General features: G+C 41.9%; 1 protein-coding gene across 1 annotated transcript; it reads left to right on the plus strand.

Moving 5' to 3' along the window:
- The first annotated feature begins 131 nt into the window (after nt 1–131).
- Nucleotides 132–17,883, plus strand: pomgnt1 (protein O-linked mannose N-acetylglucosaminyltransferase 1 (beta 1,2-)). Its single transcript, XM_079506052.1, has 21 exons — nt 132–682; nt 2,020–2,122; nt 4,158–4,273; nt 4,868–4,933; nt 5,141–5,254; nt 6,038–6,155; nt 6,513–6,611; nt 7,425–7,552; nt 7,991–8,061; nt 8,659–8,734; nt 8,837–8,920; nt 10,516–10,557; nt 10,957–11,015; nt 12,492–12,564; nt 13,407–13,535; nt 14,343–14,468; nt 15,009–15,073; nt 15,181–15,225; nt 15,991–16,126; nt 16,542–16,651; nt 16,860–17,883. The coding sequence occupies exons 1-21, from the start codon at nt 491–493 to the stop codon at nt 16,942–16,944; spliced, it is 2,037 nt and encodes a 678-aa protein (XP_079362178.1). The 5' UTR covers nt 132–490; the 3' UTR covers nt 16,945–17,883.
- The last annotated feature ends 4,079 nt before the right edge of the window (nt 17,884–21,962 follow it).

Consider the following 21,962-nt stretch of genomic DNA (forward strand, 5'->3'; position numbering starts at 1 on the left):
TTCGCAAGGAATGTCGGGAAAATAGTGCCTTCAATTTTGACACACGCCTCAGAGCCGGAAGGGGCGTCTATGTATATATGTCTATGAAAAAGACAACATTATGACCACGCGACCGCTGATTATGACGTATTTTGAACGCGCCGGAAACTTGGAGTATGTAGCAAGAAACCAAGAAAGCTAGCAAGCTTGCTGTGGAAGCCTTTTATCTAGGCTTGTTGACATTTCTATGGGTTCTCCTATAAGCAGTATGTTACTCGTGGTGCAGAGGCTACGTCCGTTTATTTAACTGGCTTAGAAAACCGGTAGTTACTAATATGTGCGAGTTTGACCATGGATCTGTTCGCTAAAATATGTGGCTAGCAGCCTAGCTCCTCTCCACCACCAACAACAACAACAACATAGCGTGCTGTATGTATTGTTTTGCAGATGACAACAATGTGAACGACACGGGGTTGTGACAGCCACACAATACACATCGCTGCTTCAGTACATGCACTGTGGTGGCCACGTTCTTGGGTCACAGCAGGGGGTGAAGGAGGACAGGTCAGGCAGAGTCCCCGGGATGGACACCTGGACCCCGAATCCTCGAGCGAAGCCTTTCATTCCTCGCCAGCAACGAAGCTTGTACCTCACCTGGAAATACAAACTGACCAACAAACGGTCGATCCGGCGGTTCTGCCAGGTCTGTAGCAGCAACGCGCACACCTTTTATGTGGTGTTTATTTTTTGCACAGGACAAGCCTACGTGGTTAACGCAAGAGATTGTACAAATGGCACCATTGATTGCTTAATGTGTGTAGAGTCTGTACACCCTCTGGGTAACAGATCCCGAAGGGTCCATTTGATATCAATCATTTAGCAGGGGTCCCCCTAGCTCCTTTCGGAACCCTACGTTAAAGTTTCTGACATTTTGATGACTTTACGTAGGGTTCCTTATCGACTTCAAGCGACATGGGATGCAATCTGACTTACCCTGATTTACCCCTGTGCCGCGCTGTGGGTGTCACGCTGACATATTCCAAAAGAAGCATATGAACGCTATAGGAGACAACGAACCCTCTGACCCCCCCCGCGAACGGCTCAGAAGCCGTTAAGTATTTTGAATGTTTGTACGACCGTTTTGGCAGCTCTCTTCCTTCCTTCCTTGACTTCCTTATTGACATCCTATTGTACCGCCTCCATCACCGTGGCTGGCTACCTGCGACAGAGCGCCGGAACTGGCTATCTGCGCGTTCTTGCCTCTGTCGCAGGTAGCCAGCCACGGTGATGGAGGCGGTACAATAGGATGTCAATAAGGAAGTCAAGGAAGGAAGGATAGATATGTTCTAGTTATAGTTTATATGTATAGGGTCATTATATAGATATGTTCTAGTCACGTTCTTAGCTTACGCATGTTTCGCGATAAATGCATTTTTACATATGTGATGTATTCCCATGCTTTTTGTTCTTGCTTATTGTAAATCGCTCTGGATTAAGAGCGTCTGCTAAATGCCTAAATTGTAAATTGTAAATTGTAAGGAAGAGAGCTGCCAAAACGGTCGTACAAACATGAAAAATACTTAACGGCGTCTGAGCCGTTCGCGGGGGGGGTCAGAGGGTTCGTTGTCTCCTATAGCGTTCATATGCTTCTTTTGGAATATGTCAGCGTGACACCCACAGCGCGGCACAGGGGTAAATCAGGGTAAGTCAGATTGCATCCCATGTCGCTTGAAGCCGGTGATACCGGACCCTACGGGGTAGGGGTCCAAAGGAGCTCAACCCGGGGGGTCCGGAGACGGGCTAGGGTCCCCCCTGGATCGCACATTGAGAAGTTAGAACCACTACATTAGACTACTACCTTGATTTGCTTGGTTGCGTTGATCATTATCAGTTACAAATCCATCAATTTAACACTGAGTGTATGACTGTATGTTAATTTCAGTAAATTACCTTCTGCGGTTTGATGTATGAAACAAAGTGATTTATCTAGCCACATAGACAAGTAATTTAAAAATAATATTAATCTGCATTACTTTGCAGGCAGGTGCTGTTCTATTTTTATTAGTTACCGTCATCGTTAACATCAAGCTCATCTTGGACACAAGAAGAGTGGCCAGTGAAGAAGAGGCAGCCCAGGAGTATGGTGAGACAGGCAGTTTTCTTTTGATTGAATCTTATTCAATTGAAAGGGGGGGGGGGGGGGGGGCATAATTTTTTCTATGTACAGAGGTGATTTTAACTCCCCCTTTGGTGTCCTGAAAGATGAAATTTCAGGCCTGTTTTGAAGGAAGCCATCCACAGGTTTTAAAAATGTTGATTGAATGTCAATTTGATCGCCTGTTAGTACTGAGGGGGTTGTTCTACTTGACCTTCTGAAAGCCAAGGTATATGACTGACTTTCATAATGACACAAGATTCATTCATTCAATCAGTGGTTTAAGGCCCCGTTTAGACTGGCAGCCAAATTTAGCCTAAATCAGATTTTTGCCATATCCAGATTGGAATCTGATTTTGTTTTTATAAAGTCTGAACTATCTCCATCTACAGTGACACTATCATTTGTTTGTCATTATTAGTATATAACTATTTAGCCCTGAAACATGACTGCCATGATAATCATCATGATGATTATCATGGCAGTCATGTTTCAGGGCTAATAACTATTATGACCCTAGTTTTGCTTTACTGTCATTTTCGTTCAGAAGGCATGGTGGCACCTCTTTACACTAAAATTCAAATAATGTACTGCTAAATAAAACAACTGATTATCACCAGCAGATGGCAGCAGTGTCTAATGTTTAGTTGCTCCAGCCCTGAGGAAGCCACATACTGGTGCAATATAGTAACTTAATAATAACTCCTTTTACTGTAACAGTATGAGGTGGTGTGTATTGTTTTAGCAACTGACGAAGGTCCCAGGACTGAAATGTTTGCTTGCTAATTTTAACTCACTATGAGCACAGAGCACTTTATTATGAACATCTAAAAAGAAATGCTATTCTTCTCAGTCTGCAGTGAGTCTTTTTTTCTGCCATTTTTTTTAAACTGCCGCACCTGCAGTTAACCTGAAACAAAGGACAGAGAAAGGTTCAACAGTTTCCCCTGTACTTTATTGTTTGAGCAAATCAGAAATCAGTCTGACAATCAAGTCATTGTTTTAGTTATTTTAACTTTAATACAAAATGTACATAAATGCTTTTATTGATTACATGACAATTAAATACATTAATCAAAATGGTTATATTTATCTCTATGCAAAGGATCTTGGGAAATAAGAAAGTCTGATAGCGATGTGGCCTCCCTGTCCAATCTTTAGGTATATTGATTACTAATTTAGTTACTGTGTGTAGATTGGGAATGAAGCTGTGCAAAATAATCACAATGCTGTGTTCAGACAGTAGTATACAGACTGGCTGCTTGTGGGCATGTAGGCTAGTGTGGTGACATCTCTGTTGGCCAAAGTTAACTGTGTTGCATTCTGAACAAAACTACTTGGAACGATGCAAGTTGGCAATGCATGCCCCACCCAGATATCATGTCTGTGTCCCTTTTTGATGGAGTTCTGTTCTTTGTCAAGCATGCCCAAATATGGAGTCAGACGTCAGAATGATGTCAGAACAGGCCAGCTCCATACATGGAAACTGGGCAGGGGTCCGGGGTCCCGGGCAGAGGCCTTTTTGGGGTGGTTCTGGACAACCGTACAACAGTTCCGACTGACTCGACACCAGGCATTGCACCCCCTGTGGTGGTGTGGAACGCGTGTGTCGAATTTGAAGTCGGTGTGGCGAACGGTTCTCAAGTTGCGTGGATTACACACGTACAGACGTACAGAGACTTGGTGCATTTATAGTTAGATTGCAATTGATTTTGATCATTTTCTTTTTGTGTTGTCCATATGTGGTTTCCAGCTGAGCCTATGTGTGATTCCCAAAAAATGGTTCTCGTTCTATTTCTATCCCATTGTTTGATTGCTAGTTTAGCTGGTAGGCAGATTTATTTTGTTGGAGAAGATGATATATTTGGTTTTGGAGTGGTTCAATGACAGTTCATTGACGTCAAACCAGTATTTGAGGATCTCTAGTTCCCTTTCCACTGCATGCTGGATACATTACTTTGCTGCTGCCAGTGGATTTCGTTATAATACGTTGATGTCTCATTTGAATCTAATGTTCTTACAGAGGATGCGATGCCCAACATGGAGACACCACGCAGGCCGGCCGGTGGACGCAAGGCTCTTGACATTGAGGTTTACTCTAGCCGTTCCAAGGTGTATGTGGCGGTGGATGGCACCACTGTGAGTTATTTTAATGTTGGATATAATTACATTTGGACAAAAAATAGAATATGTTGCAGCACAAAAAAAAAAATCTCTGTAAAGTAGTACAAGTCTGTGCTTCACTATCATTGTTTGCTTAACACTTTAACCCATTTTGACCTGAGATCAGATTCTACAAATGTCTTCTACATCCTGACAGTTTTCCGAAAAAGCTACATGTTTCTATGTCAGTCGTTCTTCGATTTTTCAAAAATAGCAGACCTACAAGCTCGTAGCACGCCACTCGGAGGCGCACTATGAGCTTGTAGATCTGCTATTTTTCAATAGCTAAAGCATAACATAATGCTAACACCAAAAGGGGTTCCCGCCCAAAATGGGTTAAGGACGGGAACCCTGAACCCTGTTGGTGTTGCTATGTACAGTATAGCAACATACATCTTTTTTAATTTTTTAATAAATATTTGTAGTTTTTCCGAAAACGTAGGTCAGGATTTAGAAGGCAACAAGGTGTTTTTATAATCGGCCTCAGGCCTAAATGGATCTGCAAGATCACAATGCGTTGTGAGTTTGTGGTGGGGTTGATAGTGAAAGTAAAATGTTCTTTTGTCATAGGTGCTGGAGGATGACATGCGGGAACAGGGCAGAGGCATTCATGTAATCGTTCTCAACCAGGCTTCTGTAAGCATCCCTGTAGCCCTGAATTTCTTGTTTGCGTTTCTTTTTTCCCCAAAGAGATGACTCGTATATTTATTCTTGTGTACTTTTTATAAACTGTTTGATAATCTAGTCCACCCATCTATGTATTATGGCCTCCATCTTTGCCTTTGTCTTGTATTATTTTACAGCCTGTAACTGTGTTTTTGTGTGTATTTTTCTTCCGTATAGGGCCATGTGATGGCCAAGAGGATCTTTGACACCTACTCTCCCCATGAGGATGAAGCTATGATCCTCTTCCTCAACATGGTGACCCGGGGACGTGTCCTCATCTTCACTATCAAGGTCAGTCACTTTTCATGCAATCTTGTGATTTAGTAAGAATGGAAATGTTCTTTACATGCTACTTTGTACAGTACATGTTGTCTGTCTCTTATTTGGTTGTAATTTGGCTTAGCCCCGCCTCAATAGTTTTCCCAGTGGTATGTTTTGTCTGCAAACCTAGATAAGGCAGTTTTATAATTAATTTGTAATTAGTATGCATTTGTAAGAACAGGAATACTCCTTGAACTCACAAGTTATAACTAAGAAGTCTTATGTTGTAGCACAAGATCAGTAAAACACAATTCTTGAACTGAAAAAAGGTTGACGTGAGTTGCATGGTTTTATTTTTTAGTTGAAGATGCATAATGTTGTACGACTATAAAATATGGCACGTATAAATTTCATAGGCTGTAATAACCCTCATGGAGTTTTCAGATTTTTAATTGTGACACAAGACTAACCTGGCTAGCCTCTAATGAATCAGTGGAATCATATTTCAAATCGAGACCAAATGAGACCATAATTTGAGTAATTATGTTCAGACTACAGAGTCACATTTTGTGGCTTCTGCAGTGGATTCATGTGTCATGTGTTCATTCAGGTACTCAGCACTCACCTTTCTGTGTTCTGGTTCTGTGTTTGATCCCAAGTACATCCAACTTGGCATATGAGTAGCACCATAGCAATCCTTCTCCCAGGGTTCTATTGCATTTAAAAGGGGATAGACGCCCTTTCCTGGCCGATGCCGACAGTAACCCTAAACCTAAGTACTTACAATACAGTACATGTTTGTTTTTTGGGCAGGATGAGGGCACATTTCACCTTAAGGATGTTGCTAAGAACCTACTGAAGGGCCTGGGCAGCCAGGCGTCACTCAACCTTGGCTGGAGGGACATGTGGACTCTGGTGGTGAAGAAAGGAGGTAGAGGAACAAACTTACATTTTAGAATTTTAGATAATTATTTCGAGTGTGCCACCATCCAGGAAGTTGCTTGTTTTATTTATGATGTTTTCACTATAGCTTTGTCTTTTTCAAGCATTCACTCAGTCCCTCAATGTGTGTGTGTGTGTGTGTGTGTGTGTGTGTGTGTGTGTGTGTGTGTGTGTGTGTGTGTGTGTGTGTGTGTGTGTGTGTGTGTGTGTGTGTGTGTGTGTGTGTGTGTGTGTGTGTGTGTGTGTGTGTGTGTGTGTGTGTGTGTGTGTGTGTGTGTGTGTGTGTGTGTGTGTGTGTGTGTGTGTGTGTGTGTGTGTGTGTGTGTGTGTGTGTGTGTGTGTGCAGGTCAGGTATATGGAGAGAAGCACTCCAAGTCTCCTACACTTTCTACCTGGGGAGACCCTGTGCTCTTGAAGACCGAGGTGCAGCTCACTGCCTCTGAAGGTACGTTAAAGTCATGCCTATTTCTTAAATGTCTTTTAAAAAAGCATAAAAAAACATTTTTTTTGTATACAAAAATATAAACACAAATGCACATCAAACGAAAAACATGCACAATCCATGCATTCCTATGCTCTTACCTCATTTACTGCTAGATTTATTTTTCGCTGCCCTTGCCACGTCTTTTCAGAGCATACTTTTATTTTGAAGACCAAAAACTCACAGGCCGTGAACTGGAAGTATAAAAACGGCTGTGTAATGTGTCCCGCCAACGTATTCTTTCTTCTTTTAAAAAAAAACATGTTTATTGATTTTTCTTTACAACTTTTCAAAGCAATTATTCACATATAGTTTTCCCCATACACCCACATGGCAGCACAAACACTAAACAAAATCTTAAAAGAAACATCAGGATATGTCCATGAATAAAAAGCAAATAAACAAAAAAGAAAAAAAAACACATTACATACAGTTAAACAAACAAATGCACAATGTCCCCATCACAGTTCTGCCAATTTATTTTAATTCAGCCGAAACTTACATTGTGTAACCGCGACCTGTGATGCTTTAGTTATGAGCCGTGAATAAAGCTTGTTTGGATCAAAAACGCAATCTAGGAAAATAATCTGAGATGAATGAATTTAAAAAATTCTGTTTACATTGAACCGGACGGAGGCGGACTTGTTCCACTTCCAGTTGATTTCCTTTTTATCAACCGCCTAGCAACCGAGACATATTAATACAGTGGCGAAGAGCGCAATCGTAAAAGGAAAAGAACGATTGTCTTCTAATGTCATGTGATATTAACTGGTACAGAGGCAGAGTGCCACTGGGCAGACACAGAGCTGAACAGACGACGGAAGCTCTTCTGCAGCAAAGTGGAGGGCTACGGCAGCATCTGCAGCTGCAAGGACCCTGCTCCCATCGAGTTCAACCCTGACCCTGTAAGACAGCCGCTTCAATTCTCACTGCTTTAGCTCTTCTCTAGTTTATTCATTGATCTTAAATGTCATTCTAATGGTAAAAAATAAAAAACAAACCACATGAACTACATAAACAAATTAACTGTTATGAAACATCAAATTACATTGACATTGTGCTTTTTTGCTATAGTGTCACCCAATCGTAGTTAACTTTTTCGCTGCTATCTACGTTTATAAACGTAGCTAGGCTATCGGTACCTACTGGTGCTATCTACGCATATGTTCGTAGACAACCGTATAGTCGTATACTCCATATATGAAAGCAGCGACTGTCTATTTACCTTTTTAGGTGTGCGTATGCTACTACCTATCTGTACAGAAAAAGTTAAAGAAACCTATACTAAGTTATACTACTTGTTAACAGCTATAATAATCCAATTCTCATCTTTATTATTCCAGCTACCCAACAATAATGTCTTCAACGTCCCTGTGGCTGTTATCGCAGGGAACAGACCCAACTATCTTTATAGGTAAGGGTGTGAAAATGATTGTGATAAGATAATTAAAATGTTTGAATAACGAACCAGATTTTTATTTTGGTCCCGTGTAACCATGAAAGGTCCTGTCTATCTTAATGAATATAGAATAATGGTTACATTGTTTCACTTATCCTGAATGTTATCCATTTGTACAAATTTGTACCCTCTCTGCATTAAATGAACACTCACAATTTTACTGAGAGTAGACTTTAGGGTTTGAAACTTGTGTAAAGCTCTCAGCATATGAAAATGGTTTGGGGAAGACATGTACAGTATTTTGTTGTATTGATGTATTTTATGGCATATAGGGAGATGAAACAATTAGCACAAGGTTTTATTCATTTGGAAATGGGAATAAAGTATGAGACTTTTTTTTGGGTACCCGGCATTGCCACTGTTTGTTTGAGTGCCATAGGGGGTGCTGGAGAAAGCCAAATACTTTTATTAATCTATAATATAATGTGCAGTCAACAACAGTTCTCCTGGCACTCCCTGCGTGGTGTCATTAAATAAATGCTATGGTGAAAGCAATATCATCCAATATAATATCAATATAATAATCCCTAAGGGTTCTTCCTCTGTGTTCAGAATGCTGCGGTCACTTCTTTCAGCCCATGGCGTCAACGCACAGATGATCACAGTCTTCATCGATGGATACTATGAGGTACAGGGTGTTTCCCTCTTGTTTCCCATGTTTGTTTTGTACAAAAACTGAATGTTCATAATTGTGTGTGTGTGCGTGTGCGTGCGTGTGTGCGTGCCACAGGAGCCTATGGATGTAGTGGAGCTGTTTGGACTGAAGGGAGTTCAGCACACACCCATTAGCATCAAGAATGCCAGAGTGTCCCAGGTAATCAACAGTTCACCCCACTCTCAAGGTTGAACACTTTAGCACACCATTATGTCGTCTACATAGTCCAACTGACGTCGACCCCACACTTTGTTTAGACAGCGTAGGCAATAACAACAAGATGACGTTATTCAGAATTTGGGAAGTGCCCGTGAGTGTTCACACTGCCTGAAGAAAGTTCAGACGGAATCATGTGTGATTGGTTAGATGTGGCTGTGATATATTTATGAGCTCTGTGATATATTTAGTTTTGTTTCTGCATTCTACCCAACGCTTCATTCTGCCAGCAGTGAAAGCAGTGATAGTTTTGAAGAGACGTTGACTGTGAAGGTTAGGAGGAAATGCTAGTGTCGCACGCCAACCTCCAGGAGAGGTCCAAACACCTTTGTAATCCCTGGTTGAGTGACCATGCAAAAATACAACCTTGTCTCAAGAAATGGCGAAATCTCTGCACCTCTGTGACAAATTTCACACAGTGAGTCGTAGGGAGAGCCAGCTGTTAAAACCACTGGTTCCAGCGCTGGCTTTACACAATGCTTCAGTGGCTCAAGAGAATGACGGAGCGAGCCGCGATGATTCTAGGCAGATTCATTGAGCTATAGAGCGTCGCAGTCCCGCCCCCTACCATGGCCCAGGAAATGAATCCCAATGCATTTTTCCCATAGACATTTCAAAAAGTATTTATTTAAAGACGGTTACGCCACGGACAAAGCCAACTCGAGTTGTGACAATTCATGACAACACAAACCATATTTTGGACCAAACAAATAATTACAAAGAAGAAAAACAACAAAAAGTGTTGTAACCTGCCATTTTTTTCTTCTTTCTAATTATTTGTTCGGCCCAAAAATTTGTGTTTGTTGTCATGATTTGTCACGACTCAAGTTGGCTTTGTCCGCGGCGTAAACGTCTTTAAATAAATACTTTCTGAAATGTCTATGAGGAAAATAAACGGAGAATCGTTTCCTGGGCCATGGTAGGGGGCGGGCGGGACTGCGACGCTCTATAGGGGCAGATTTTCAGTCCGAGTTGGCAGGGAGTGCCGTTCAAAACTGTTCTTTGTCCTCCCTAGACTTTCTTCCGACCGGCAAGCCTTTCCAAAACCTAAAAAAGTTATTGTTCAGTTGTAGTATGTTGCTGCCATTAAATGTAATTGCTTGTAATTTGGAGTGAGGCCGATTCTAAAAACGCCTACTAAATCCTGACCTAAGTTTTCTGAAAAACAAATATTTATAATTTTATATAGCAGCATCAAAAAACAACTTTTTTTAAATACTGTGCAAAGTGTACGTAATGTACACTACATAACACCAAAAGGGGTTCCCAACCAAAATGGGTTAAGTCTTCGAAAGACTTCCCACACAGTTGTGCAGTTGATTGCCGATACAAATTTAATTTCCATTACCGTAACAAATCGTTATTTCATGTTTGACTATAGGCATACTACAGCTCAAATGAAACAAATGACCACCAGATGAAGAAGTTTTAACAGTTAAAAACAACTATGCCTAAAATGTAACCCTATATCAGTTTGTTTTTGGAAACACCAACCTCACAAGCCTCCCAAGTTAACTCCTCATCTCTTCCTCCTGTAGCACTACAAGGCCAGTCTGACTGCAACATTTAACCTACACCCAGTGAGTACTGCAATTGCTATTGATTTCCATTCTAATGATTGTCACATCAAAACAAGGTACCTTGTATCTCCATATTTCAGCTTTTTAGGTTTTTCTTGTTTCTTTCCCCCATACATGACCTACTTCATCATACAAAAGTGTCTGTAGAACAATAAAAAGGGAACTGTTTTGGACATACAAGGTTTCCACTCAACAGCAACGATATATAAGTGTGTAGCCTAGACATGTACTACTTTTGCCGTCTGTTGCCTAACAAGATCAAACCGTTTACTAAGATACAATTATCATATACACTACACACCTTTTTTTTAATACCACTATCTGACAAGGACCACATTTGGCAAAAATGTGTTAATATATATATAAATATAAAACAGGTGACTTATTTCTCTCAATCAGGAGGCCAGTTTTGCCATTGTCCTAGAAGAAGACCTGGACATCTCCATTGACTTCTTTAGGTAGGCTGCTCAACAATATGTACACAACATTGTGGATTTCTATCTGTATGTAAACACTGAGTTTGATTAAGATCATATTCTCATTTAGAGGAATAGGGTGGTGGAATTGTTGCACAGAGGTTGTACGGATACTCACTGGCTGAACCTTTCTATCTAGGCTGTAGTCTTCTTGTACAGAGAGAACTCATCAGGTTCATTGGAATAGTTCTGAATTCAGTATTTAGTTGTATTTTGAAACTGCAGTTCACTTGTTGAGGGTCACTTTTATTCTTGTGTATTATTTCTTCATGTGCAGCTCTATATGATTAACTATTGAATTGGTGTTTATATTAAAATGTATTTATTGTAATATGTGTAATGCATGTTCTGATATCAAGAGTACATCCCGACCCCAACTTTGTCATTAACATGAAGTTCAAAACATTGTTGACCACGTGATCGCCACCAGGTGGCAGTAGATGCACAGCTGTGGAGCCCACATCAGCTCTGCTATGAACTTCAGTGTCCCTTTGTTTGACAGCCACGGCTTTGAAATGGATTTGTTGCTGTAAATGTGCCAGCTCCCCCGCTGGGACGCACGCCCTTTTTGAAGCATTGACTTCAAATGGTTCCCAATCGTTCCCAGCTGTCGGCTGGCTTAGTTTTAATGCCAGTTTGCCTCGGTAAACATGCTCTCTGAAATTAGTTTTAGACATTCAATTAAGGAGCAGCGAAATCCAAAGCTGGCCCTCCCGTGGCGGACGACAAGCCCTTTTCTTTCTTTTTTCCCCCCCGTTTGTTTATGGCTAAATGCATGGCTCGTCTACATCCACAGATGCGCTTAACGGCACCAGAAGCATGTCAATTTGTTTGTTTGTAGTCTGGTATCGCCGTCTGTTCATTGGGGGCACAAAGAGTTCAGGTAAAAGGTTAGCTCACAGTTTTAACGTTTTCTGGTCATTCGACCACCGAAATTGGCTCAAGACCTGTCACAGGTGTGCCTGTCTCCTTTTACTGTACTATACAATTATATCAAACTATAAGCTCCATGCAACATTGTACTGCACTGTTTTTTATTTGTTGAATACACCATTTGTGTGTGTGTGTGTTTATGTGTGTGTGTGTGCGTGTGCGTGTGTGCGTGTGCGTGTGTGCGTGTGCGTGCGCGCGCACGCGCGCACACACATTTTCCTCTCCTTTTGCACCCATTGAATTATTTTCTAGTGTGCAGACTCACTTTGATGCTACTGTACTATACAGTAAAACAAATGCTACACAAAAAACATGTTGATGATATGGTTGTAATTATTGATTTTGTGGTTATCTGGGCCAGACTGTCTACTCACGCCACGGAATAAAATGAATGACTTCTGTTGCGATGGTCCATCAATGATAATGGTCATCTTTCCTGCTGCACTGAGACGGACACCCGTTCATAATGGCAGTTATTGCTTTTGCTGCGTGAACAGTACAATGTTTCCTTGGTTGTCTCTTTAGTTTCCTGAGTCAGACCATCCACCTGTTGAGTGAAGACGACAGTTTGTACTGCATCTCAGCCTGGAACGACCAGGTCAGTGCCTACCGTCTGGATTTCTGAGCGTTTTAAGTAGGGCTGGGCAATTAACCTAGAATATGTCGAATGTCTCCAAACCGATATTTAGATGTTTTATTTTTTTACACATTTTTTGGGGCTTTTTCTGCCTTTATTAATAGATTGAAAGTAGGTCATGGGTGACACGCAGCAAAGGATCGGGAGTTGAACCCACGACACGCTGTCAGGCTTACCAGCCTAGGTGCCTGGACCGCTAGGCCGGCCAAGGCCTTTATATACCGGTATTCTTAAAAAAACACAAAATTATCTGATTAACCACTCTGTATTGTACTTTGTTGTACAATGGTGGCATACAACAATAGTGAAAATAGCCTTGAATCTGCAAGTGATGCAAAGCGATGTGAGCTCTTTTCACTTATTTTCACTTTAATTGCAATCAAGGTTAAACTAAGGCCAGCCCTAGCTTTAAGTCACTGTCTGCATGAGTCAACCACTCACTTTCTCTGTGACTACTGTACATGTCATTGTCTGTTCGTCGACCTTTTCTAAGATACGGTCCCAGACTGTTGCCGTTCACTATCCACTGGCTCACTTAACCAAGTACACGACATGAGCAAATCATCCTTTGTTATGAATTGAATCACATCAGCCATGCTCACTGGCCAATTACAGGAACTGGAAGTTGGATCAATTTCACTTTCTGTCCAGAAATTGTTCTCACACTACGGGGGGGAAAAGAGCTGGAAGTTGGTTGTGTTCTTGTCCTAAATATCAGTCTGTCTGGCATTCCTTTACTCTGACTCTCTCAATCACCCATACCTAAAAGAAAACATGTTTTACATATATTGTGTGTTGTGCAGGGTTACGAACACACTGCAGAGGACCCAGCCTTGCTGTACAGAGTGGAGAGTATGCCAGGGCTGGGCTGGGTGCTAAAAAAGAGCCTTTACAAGGACGAACTGGAACCAAAGTGGCCCACGCCTGAAAAGGTATACATAGTGCATCTCTCTTGATACTGTTTGTTTTTGTGTCCGTTTTGCGTGTTTGATTTGGTGTGGCATATAGAGGTAATTTATAACACGCACTCACTACCACAGAGGCCGGGTTTTCAGTCCTGGCAGCAGGCTTAGCTGGACACTGCAACACAATGGGCTCTATGCAGTGCACACACGCCATTTTGGAAAGAACTTGGGCCCCTTCCCTACTTCCTTCACAGGTGTTACCGGCTTACAGCTGATACTAATTAAGGCTCTGGTTCAGTTCTGGTCAAACAGAGTCAGGGTGCTGCTATTGTGCATGTTGGCTCAGTGGAAACAATCTCCTACACCAGTGGGTCTTAAAGTGTCCTTGAGTGGGTTCCAAATGGCCCTGTATGGGTGTGTAACAGAGTTATGGGGGTCCTTGAAATTAAAACGTTTGAGAACCACTGCACACTAAATGGAACAGAGCCTTAATTAATATCATCAGTAACACCTGATGATACTAAGTTTTGGGTGGGAAGCCAGCCGGGGGTTGTGTCCTTGTTCCTACACTAGCGACTCCTAGGGGTTGGTCGCAGCACCGGTCCAGCGGGGAGGAGAACTGCCCAAGGGAGCGCAAAGCTTTGCACGCTTCACGTTCGCACGCTTCACGAAACTTGTAACGGCGCCGGATGACAAGTAGCAGCTCCATGTGTATCGTCTTGAGTGGCTGTCTACTCCCACGCTGGGGTTGGCAGCCACAGGGAATGCAATGCAAGGGTGCTTTGATAGCTAAAGTTGTGGGTAAAATGACTGTGTGTTGTGGTCTTCCTGCAGCTGTGGGACTGGGACATGTGGATGAGAATGCCAGAGCAGAGGAAGGGCAGAGAGTGCATTATCCCTGACGTGTCGCGCTCCTACCACTTTGGAATCATCGGACTCAACATGAATGGCTATTTCCATGTAATTGAAGTTCACAACACACATTTCAAGTCTAATGTTTTATCAGTATTTAACCCCCCCCCCCCCTATTTTTGCTGAATGTTTGCCACAGAATAGGGACGCTAGGATTCAAGTGGATGAAACTCTCATCAGCAACTTTGCCAGTTGTAATTGTGTATCACAAGCAATTCACATCAAAGTAGCAAAAGTCATCGTCCTCCCTCCAAAATCCATGCAATCCAAAGAGCTGAGAGCTTGTAGATCGGCTATTTTTGGTGAAGACATTTGGTGTAGAGGAGAAGAGTAGACAAAGTTTACCAGTCGTTAAATGGTGAAAATAACAAAATACATTAACACTGACAAATGACAATAGTGCTGTCAAACAAGTCTTTGAAGCCATCTATATGAATATATGTAGTGGTGGTCCCTGCTTCATCTCTCTCAGCTAAGGGGACCTTGGCCTGAAAAACGTTGATTGTGCCAAACATTTCAGGTGCTTACATTGAATATTGAACAGAACAGAATTGTTAAGATTGCTGTCATTCCTGTCCCCTCTTACAGGAGGTATATTTCAAGAAACATAAATTCAACACTGTTCCCAACGTACAGATGAAGAAAGTGGACAGGTTTGTACACTCAGCAAGTCAGCATGTAACGTACACAGTATGTCCCTTTTTTTAACATCATTAACCATGAACTGGCTGAATATGAAGATCTCATACTTGGTCCTCAGCTTGAAGAAAGACGCCTATGAAGTGGAGATCGAGAATCTGCTGAAGTGAGTTGAATGCCTTTACAGTACATTCTGATGGAACACTAGCAAGGGCTCCTGAGCTCATGTATTTGCTGTCATGTACAGTATGACAAGTTATAAACGGAAAGAAATATAGTGTTGGAAACATGACAGCTTCCTGGCATGATCATACCAGATGCATAGTGCATTATAATACATTATTGATGTGATTATGATATGGCTTAGAATCCTTTACCCAAGGGAAATAATGTAAAATGTATAGCCTAATTAAGAAATTATACTCTGAGATATTGGCACAGGTGACGCATTTTGTGAAGACGTAAAGGCCAATTCGTGCTCCTCCTTTCCGAACTATAGTTCAGAGAGTCTGTACATCTGGGGTTGCACGGGTTGTGAGAAATCAAACCTTTCAGAAGAAAGATTTGGTCGTTGCAAGGAGAATGTATTGGCTATAACTATAACATGTAACAGCCTCATTTTCAGCAACGCCCTGCACATAGAGACACACAGACAGACACACACACACATTAAAACCTGGGAGCTGACCAGTACAACCACAGTCTTATACTGTTGGCCACTAAGCAGCTCCACTGGAGCAGTTGGGGGTTCAGTGCCTTGCTCAAGGGCACTTCAGCGGTGTTGGGTGAGTGATGACAATCACTTCCCGACCCATATTTTTCCAGCCCGTCCGGGGAATCGAACCGGCAACCTTTCGGCAACAAGGGCGCTCCTCTAACCCTTAGGCCACAGCTGCCCCCCACAGTGACGGTATTGTGTTGAAATCTCCAGGGAGGCTGAGGTGTTGGACCACACTAAGAACCCGTGTGAGGACTCCTTCCTGCCAGACTCTGAGGGGAAGACGTACGTCATGTACATCAAGATGGAGAGCGAAACGGACACCAACACCTGGACCGAGCTCGCTAAGGTAGACCAGCACAGAGAGGGAGGAGTTCATTCACTAGTTTAATCAATCAATTAGTCAGTCAATTAATCAAACATGAAAGGCACATCTCAACCCTGTTAAAATATTATAACATTTTCATATAGTGGCTTTTTCCGAAGCACAAAAATGTGCATTATCCCAAATAACAAATTGAGAATAGTTATTTTCCAGAATGTCCCATTTAAAATGTTCTTAGTGTGACGTAGGTTTAGACACAACGTCGCATTACAGTCCAATTCAAAGGATTCCACAGCTCTAATAGCCATTTTAACCATGTGATAAAGGGGAGGCGTCCAAATGCGTCCTGTGGCACTGAGTGAGTTAACTTGCGTTGGTACTGTGAAGGACTATCATTCAAATTCAGTACAATGTACATCATCTGCTCTCCACTCTCCAGTGCCTCCATGTTTGGGACCTGGATGTGCGGGGATACCACAGAGGCCTGTGGCGGCTCTTCAGAAAAAGGAATCAGTTTCTGGTGGTGGCTGTCCCCATCTCCCCTTACTCGTAAGTATATGCACGTTTTCATTACAGATTGTCTTAAGGTACCACGTAACCACAAAAGCAGAATATCCAGACTGGTGTGGCAGCTGACAATAGTTATAATAACATAAGTACATCCAGTCTGTTAAATGTGTGTGCGTTCTCTGACTTCTTCTTTTCAAATCTACTTCCGATCTGCCGTTCCATCCCTCTCTCTCTTGTCTTTGTCCAGAGTGAAGAAGCCAGCCAGCATCACTCCTATTCACCTGGAGCCTCCCCCCAAAGAAGAAGGAGCACCACCAGTTGAGCAGATATAGTCCACACACACACACACACACACACACACACACACACACACACACACACACACACACACACACACACACAGTGAGCTATTCTGCTGGAGTGAGCTCCTCTGCTGGATACGAGCTTATACTTCTCCTACCAACCTAGGCCTTAACAGCTCTTATTCTAAGTCCATATTCCACCAAGAACCACTATACCGCCCTGGGACATAAGACATTGGCACCCTGGGCATTGGGTGGACAAAACAACAAGATAATCTAAACGCTGAACTCATTGGTGGTACAGCATTATTTTCCACACGTGTGTGGACATGGGGCCTAAGCAGCTACAGTTCAAATGAATCATAACTGAAAGGATCGCCACTACCAATCTGCTGTGCCTACATGGTGGCCTTTGCAGCACGGGCCTTGCCATTTATGGGAAATGTTCAGCCCAAACAGTGTGTAAAGTGGCTCATTCTTCACACGGTTGTATTGACGGCACGAAGAAAAGGTTATAGGTTGAGATGGTGCGACGCATGAAAGGGCTTTGGTTATCATTTATGGGACTTTGAAGGGTCTCCTTCATGACTGACGGATGATGTGGCTCCTCCCTTTCAATCAACACTAAGGGGCGAAGAGGAGAGGGAAGAATGATGTGGTTCACCTTCTCTGCAGGGTGGCCACACAAACACACTACAGTACAGGGGCACTGGCTGCCTAAGAAAACTGCCCAACCAGAAAACAACTAGCTTTTGTGTTTGTTTGTTTTTAACTACTGAGTGCTTTGTCCATCCTGTACATAAAATGTAACTTATGTCTATTTATTTTTGTTGTATAGGTCAACTGGACGTTTTGTTTAGTTTTACTTAAGTTCATTTTAAGTATCTTTTTTTTATCAAGATCAATGCATTTTTTAAGAGCCTAACGTTTACAGAAAGTGTATTAAAAATTGTATATACATTGCACATATATTTTTTGATGAAAAATAAAATGGCCATCTTATTTTTCAACATTAGATAATATTAAGCTAGAGCAAAGGAGTATACAGCCCTGTGGGTTTTACTATTACTACTGCTTGGGTCTGTTGCCTCGGATCACTTTGATGAAGAGAACTGGAGACTCAAACACTTGAACAAAACTATCAGAGTGTTTGGCCAGGATGATCTGTTGGACCCATGTTGTCCTTTGTCATGGACTAGAAGTGTGGAATGTACGAATGTCCTCTGAGTCGAGTCTAAAATATTTACATAGATATATGAGATCCAATGTCTTGCAGCGCTAGAAGCTCGCCTCATACTTATTAGCATCACAGTGTAATTTAAACTTCCCATGTAACAGTGGGAGCAGCCAGACATCTACGTATTTATTTTAGTAAAACCTGACAGACTAGTCGGCTACAAAATACATGATTGGATTTTGTTCACTGGCCCTATATTGTTACTCCTTGTCATGAGCCAGTGTTGATTTTGACAGCAAATTTTGATTTAGTTTTAGTTATGTCATCTGAAATGTTTTAGTGGTCTTCTAGTTTTAGTCGACTAAATATAAGATTTTAGTCGACTAAATCTACAGTTGATTTTGTTGACTAAAATATATTTTTGGCAGGCCTTGATGCCGTTATACAGGCAGATTTTACACTTGCGGTGCGTTGTGATGTTGTAGATCTGCTATTATAAGCATGCAACCAAGCATAAAATTACTTGTCTTTTAGTTCTACTGGATCTCTTCTCCACCAGTCACTCACTAACATTTTAGTCTAGTTTTTGTTGACGAAATTGTCAGTATATTTAGTCTTAGTTTTCAGACTATATATCATTTTCGTCAACGGACATTTTTCGTCATAGTTTTAGTCAACGAAATCAATACTGTCATGAACAAGTGTGTCTAAAATATTACAAGGTAAGAATGTCACCTATAACATTGATACACTTGATACACAACCCACTGGCTACTAGCACTGCTAGAGGCTGACATCTTATTCCTCTTGTTTGTCTGTGGCAGAATTCTCAACTTTCCACAAATCAGCTCTGGAACAGGGTAGTCTCGCTATTAGTTTCCCTGTTCTTCCTCTTAGAACTTAGATGGAAATGATAGTCAAGCCATTTCAAAGCTACCCTATTCAGTGTTTTAGTCAGTTTGAAACTTACCTATCAAATTAATTAATGGTTGTCAGGTTTCTTCAACTATCAGTATTTGGACTGTTTGCCATGTTTATTTCAAATTGTGTTAGCATTTTGTGTAATGGACTGGTAATGCAATACTGGACTTTCTAACTTCGATACAATATCTTTTAAAATATCGGTATTCAATACCACAGGGAAGACTTTCTAACTTCGATACAATATCTTTAAAAATATCAATTCAATACCACATGGAACTTTGGAAAGAGGTCATACTTTATGTTTATTGCAGAGGGCGTTCTTTATATTTATTAAAGGCTGTGAGTGTTTTCGTTGCAAAACGATTCTCCACTTATCTCTGGTACTATAAGGGAACTATCACACTTTTTTCTTTGTTTTCCCCCCTCTTTAGATAAAGCCTGCATTGTCTAATTAACACATCTTTAAATTAAGGAAAGATAATTAAGAGAAGAGAGCATGGTATCAAAAACACTTACAGTGCAGTATTGTATGGCCAATTGCCCAAGTTGAGTTGATTTGAAAATGAAGAAGCAAGTATCACCTTTGCATGGTAATCAATCAACATCTACCTTATCGTATTAGTTTTTTCTTCTTTTTTGCGTGAAGTTACTTTTCTTTGTTTGGGTGAGATTCAGTGGAAGACTGCAAGCAGCTCATTGTCTGTCCAGCAGTAATATGGTTGATTTTATTTTGTATGTGTGATGTGAATTCTATTGAGAGGTACATTGTATCTGTGATGATTAGGACGATGATCCGAGGACGCCAATCTAAAGCAGTTTGACATGCGTATGAGTTTCTATATCTAAATAAATGAATAAAGATGTTCTTTTTCTAAACTGCCGTCCTGCTGCTCCTTCCTGAGGCCTTGGTGGCTTATCTAACTTAAATTATTCATGTTGATGGATGTATTATTAGTGCATATTATTCATGGTATAAAATAAACTTGCTGCCATTGTTATTCTTAGCTCAGATTTTGCTCACCCATAGCCTTGTGAATGCCTACAGATTTCCCAAGAGAGCGTCAGGCACAGCAATGTCGAGACGAAAGGCGTGTGGCAAGGGAAATGCATGCAAATCTTCGTGGCTTGGTGAATTTACGCAACCGCTTTGGTTGACCAAGGACAAACGCCCCTTCCTGTCCTATAGAGCTATATATCACCACATCATCTATTCTGCAGTACATGGCTTCATAATGTGGGACAACCCTTCTGCATCTCCCCAGGCTCAGATAGGTCGGGAACTGGATTTTCCTCAAAATCCAAAGGTCTGTGAAAAACAAAGTATCAGATCTACAAGCTCACAGATGCATTGTCGTTGTAGATCGGGCATTTTCAGTGTAGTGATTTGGTGTAACAGGACAAAAAGTGGCGGACCAAGTATAAACCCCCAGGGGACTCCGGTCATTTAAGTATATACAACATTGCAGACTTTTCGAGGCTCTGTCTAGCAAAAGATGAAACCACATATCACAAAAGTGAAGTTACTCAAATCAGGATGTTATGTCTATCAATGTTTGCGCCATATCATGTTTTATTCCCTCGGCTCTATTGAATATATTCTGGAATGGCATTTAATCCTTCCAAATCTGTCTTTAGTATCAGGGGGTGGCAGCTTCTATAGGTGCCAGATAAAGGGTGCTGCCATGGGCTCCTGAGTAGGTGTTTGTGTATGTATCCGCCTTTATGTTTACCAACATTTGCATAGGTTGTACTGAGTGGATTTAGCAGCATGTAGGGTTTTGTTCATGGTTTACTGAGTCGTATGCGGTAAGTATAGACCTGTCTCTGTGTGTGCGTGCGTGGCACCAATCAAGTCCCTCCCCATCAGTCATAAATAATGCCACCAGGTCATCTTGGCGTTTTGTTTCATATTGTTTCAGGCAATTGTTCCCAGTTCTCTGTTTACACACACACACACATGCACACGTACACTACACACACACACACAATGACGCTCTCTCCATATTCCTGGATTCAGCCTGCGTGTCATTATCAGCCCCTGCCTTAAACCTGGTCATTTTGCCTGTCAGTCAAAACCTGCTGGTTCGTATCAAAGCTTAAGTGGTGGGCACAGCGCCTTTTAAATGTCATTTTTGACCTATTGAACATTCTGATGAGCCGACCAGGGAGGCTGATGGATGGAATGTAGATGGAATATTGATTGGATGGCTTTGAGTCCATTCCTCTGAGAACAGGCTAGGGGAGGGAGCGGAGACCTGGGGGTTATTGTTAAACATAAGGGATGAGAGTACACTGGGCATGAGATGATGACAGCTTTAGCTCTAAATACTTGGCGGAGGTATAATCGAACTGGATAAAATAAGGGATGTTCTGGGGCGTTCTCACCAGCTCACCCATTGTCTCTCTGTGATGCTCTCTCCTCTGCCATGTCATCTATGTCTCTCTCTTTTACTTCATCTCTCACCATCTGCACTTCTATAATTATTTCTGTCTCTCTCTCTCGGTCTCCATCTCTCTCTTGCCCTCTCCTTGCCTCTCTGGGAGAGTTGCTCCGCAGTCAAAGAGACACTGGGGAACACAGGCAAGGCCGCTGTCATGGATTTGCACAGGGATCTGTGATGATTACACTAATTTAGGAGCAATAACCTGGTGCACAACCACAACAACACGGATTCTCTGAATCCCTCTTGTCCATTATAAAGGCTTTTAATGGTCAATATTTGCTCGGCTTTGTCCTACAACATGGCCAGTCTTGTCTTCAAGGGCATGAGATGGAACGCCAATGAATCATAGTCTGCAGTGCACGGCTCAGAGATGAATTGAAGCACTGCCCTCCATGGTGCCCTTTTCAGCCCGGGCCTTGCCATTTATGGGAAAATCCCGCCCGAAATGTGTGCAAAGTGGCTCATTCTTCACACAACACGGTTGTATTGAGTGCCGTTTGACG

The sequence above is a fragment of the Electrona antarctica genome, assembly GCF_951216825.1.
Source record: "Electrona antarctica genome assembly, chromosome: 7".
Taxonomy (NCBI): domain Eukaryota; kingdom Metazoa; phylum Chordata; class Actinopteri; order Myctophiformes; family Myctophidae; genus Electrona; species Electrona antarctica.

Excerpts from the sequence above, each read along its gene's own strand:
- pomgnt1 (XM_079506052.1), top strand. The coding sequence starts at position 491 with ATGCACTGTGGTGGCCACGTTCTTGGGTCACAGCAGGGGGTGAAGGAG. Across the intron at positions 683-2,019 it reads CGATCCGGCGGTTCTGCCAG|GCAGGTGCTGTTCTATTTTT; the intron begins GTCTGTAGCAGC and ends ATTACTTTGCAG. Across the intron at positions 15,074-15,180 it reads CAGATGAAGAAAGTGGACAG|CTTGAAGAAAGACGCCTATG; the intron begins GTTTGTACACTC and ends CTTGGTCCTCAG.